Source organism: Mandrillus leucophaeus, unplaced genomic scaffold (genome assembly GCF_000951045.1).
Source record: "Mandrillus leucophaeus isolate KB7577 unplaced genomic scaffold, Mleu.le_1.0 Scaffold455, whole genome shotgun sequence".
Lineage (NCBI taxonomy): Eukaryota > Metazoa > Chordata > Mammalia > Primates > Cercopithecidae > Mandrillus > Mandrillus leucophaeus.
Genome location: NW_012104865.1, coordinates 2,134,327 through 2,136,159, shown reverse-complemented (window position 1 = coordinate 2,136,159; position 1,833 = coordinate 2,134,327). Strand labels below are relative to the sequence as shown.

The 1,833-nt window shown below is 34.0% G+C and overlaps 1 protein-coding gene across 1 annotated transcript in view; it reads left to right on the top strand.

The window, feature by feature from the left end:
• LOC105549745 (60S ribosomal protein L7a-like) overlaps window positions 1–267 on the top strand; it is a 14,446-nt gene extending 14,179 nt beyond the window's left edge. Inside the window, exon 2 of the mRNA XM_011994391.1 lies at window positions 55–267. Within this exon, the coding sequence (XP_011849781.1) occupies window positions 55–193 (139 nt within the window). The 3' untranslated portion in view covers window positions 194–267. The remainder of the gene's footprint in view (window positions 1–54) is intronic.
• Window positions 268–1,833: the final 1,566 nt, after the last annotated feature.

Here is a 1,833-nt window from a genome sequence, read left to right as displayed (position 1 = left end):
CCACAGGAAGACCTGCACCACTGTCGCCTTCACACAGGTGAACTCGGAAGACAAAGGCGCTTTGGCTAAGCTGGTGGAAGCTATCAGGACCAATTACAATGACAGATACGATGAGATCCGCCGTCACTGGGGCGGCAATGTCCTGGATCCCGTCTGTGGCTCGTATGGCCAAGCTCGAAAAGGCAAAGGCTAAAGAACTTGCCACTAAGCTGGGTTAAATGTACACTGTTGAGTTTTCTGTACATAAAAATAATTAAAATACAAATTTTCCTTCAAAAAAAAAAAAGAAAAGGACAAAGAAGGTCGCCAAATGATGAAGGGTACAGTGCAACACGAAGACTTAACTATCATAAATATATATGCACCCAACATTGAAGCACCCAGATTCATTAAAAAAAAAAGTTCTCTTTGACTTACAAAAATACTTAGATAGCCACACAATAATAGTAGGAGACTTCAATACTCCATTTAAAGCATTAGACCAATCATTGAGGCAGAAAAGCAACAAAGGAAGTTTGGACTTAAACTCAATATTTGACCAATTGAACCTGATAGACATCTATAGAAAATTCTATCCAACAATCACAAAGTATACATTTTCCTTATTTACACACAACATATTCTATGATTGACCACATACTTAGCCATAAAGCAAGTTCCAATAAATTCAAAAACCTTAAATAATACCAAGCACACTCTCCAATCACAGTGCAATAAAAATAGAAGATAACATCAAGATAATCTCTCAAAATTATACAAGTACACGGAAATTAAATAACTTGCTCCGGATAACTTCCGGGTGAACATTGAAATTTAAGTCAGAAATCAAAAAATTCTTTGAAATTAATGAAAATAGGGGCACAACTTGCCAAGATCTCTGGGATGCAGTTAAGGCAGTATTATGAAGAAAGTTGTAGCCCTAAACACTTTAACCAAGAAGCTGGAAAGATCTCAAATTAACAATCTCATATTGCACCTTGAGTAAATGGAAAAAAAAAAAAAAAAGCATACCAGAGGTGGGGAAGGGTGTGAGGGTGAGAGGAGTAAGTGAAGAGAGAGGTTAGTGAATAAGTATAAACTGACAGTTAGATAGAAGAAATAAGTTACAATGTTTCCTACCAGGCTAGGTTGAGTATAGGTAGCAACAATATATTGTATATTTTACAATAGGTAGAAGAGAGGACTCGACATACTACCAACACATATAAATGGTAAATACTTAAGGTGATGGATACCTCAAATATCCTTGCTTGGTCATTACACATTCTATGCATGTAAAAAAATCCTCACAAAAGACTTTTTTTTTTTCCAAATTCATTTCCAGTGCTATGTAACTCTTTATATTATCAGTTATATCACATGACCTCTTGCTATGATGGTTAGATTAGGTATTCATTTCAGTAAACACCAATATGTTCTTATTAAAACGCCTTCTGAGAAAATGGAATGTCACATTTTAAAATAGAATTTCAGGTTGCTATAGCAACTAATAAAACTGTCACTATTTATTCTAAATAAGATAAAAAGCATCCTTAAAGATAGCAAATCATTTTCAAAATAGCTTAATATCATTTAATATCTTTAGTTACTGATATTAAATTGAATTACATTAACAATTAGATGAATATTTCATGAGTGAGAAATTGCAGAGTATGTATCAGAAAAGAGAGAAAATAGAGATATCCTTAAAAAGCTTAATGGGTTAGTTGGAGACAAATGTTTAATGTACCTTCTGCAAAAGAGGAGACAGTTTCTCTTCACAGATCAGATCATCTGTTAAATTCAGATTATCCCATAACAGTAACTTTTTGTTGTTGTTGTTCCCATGGAAGC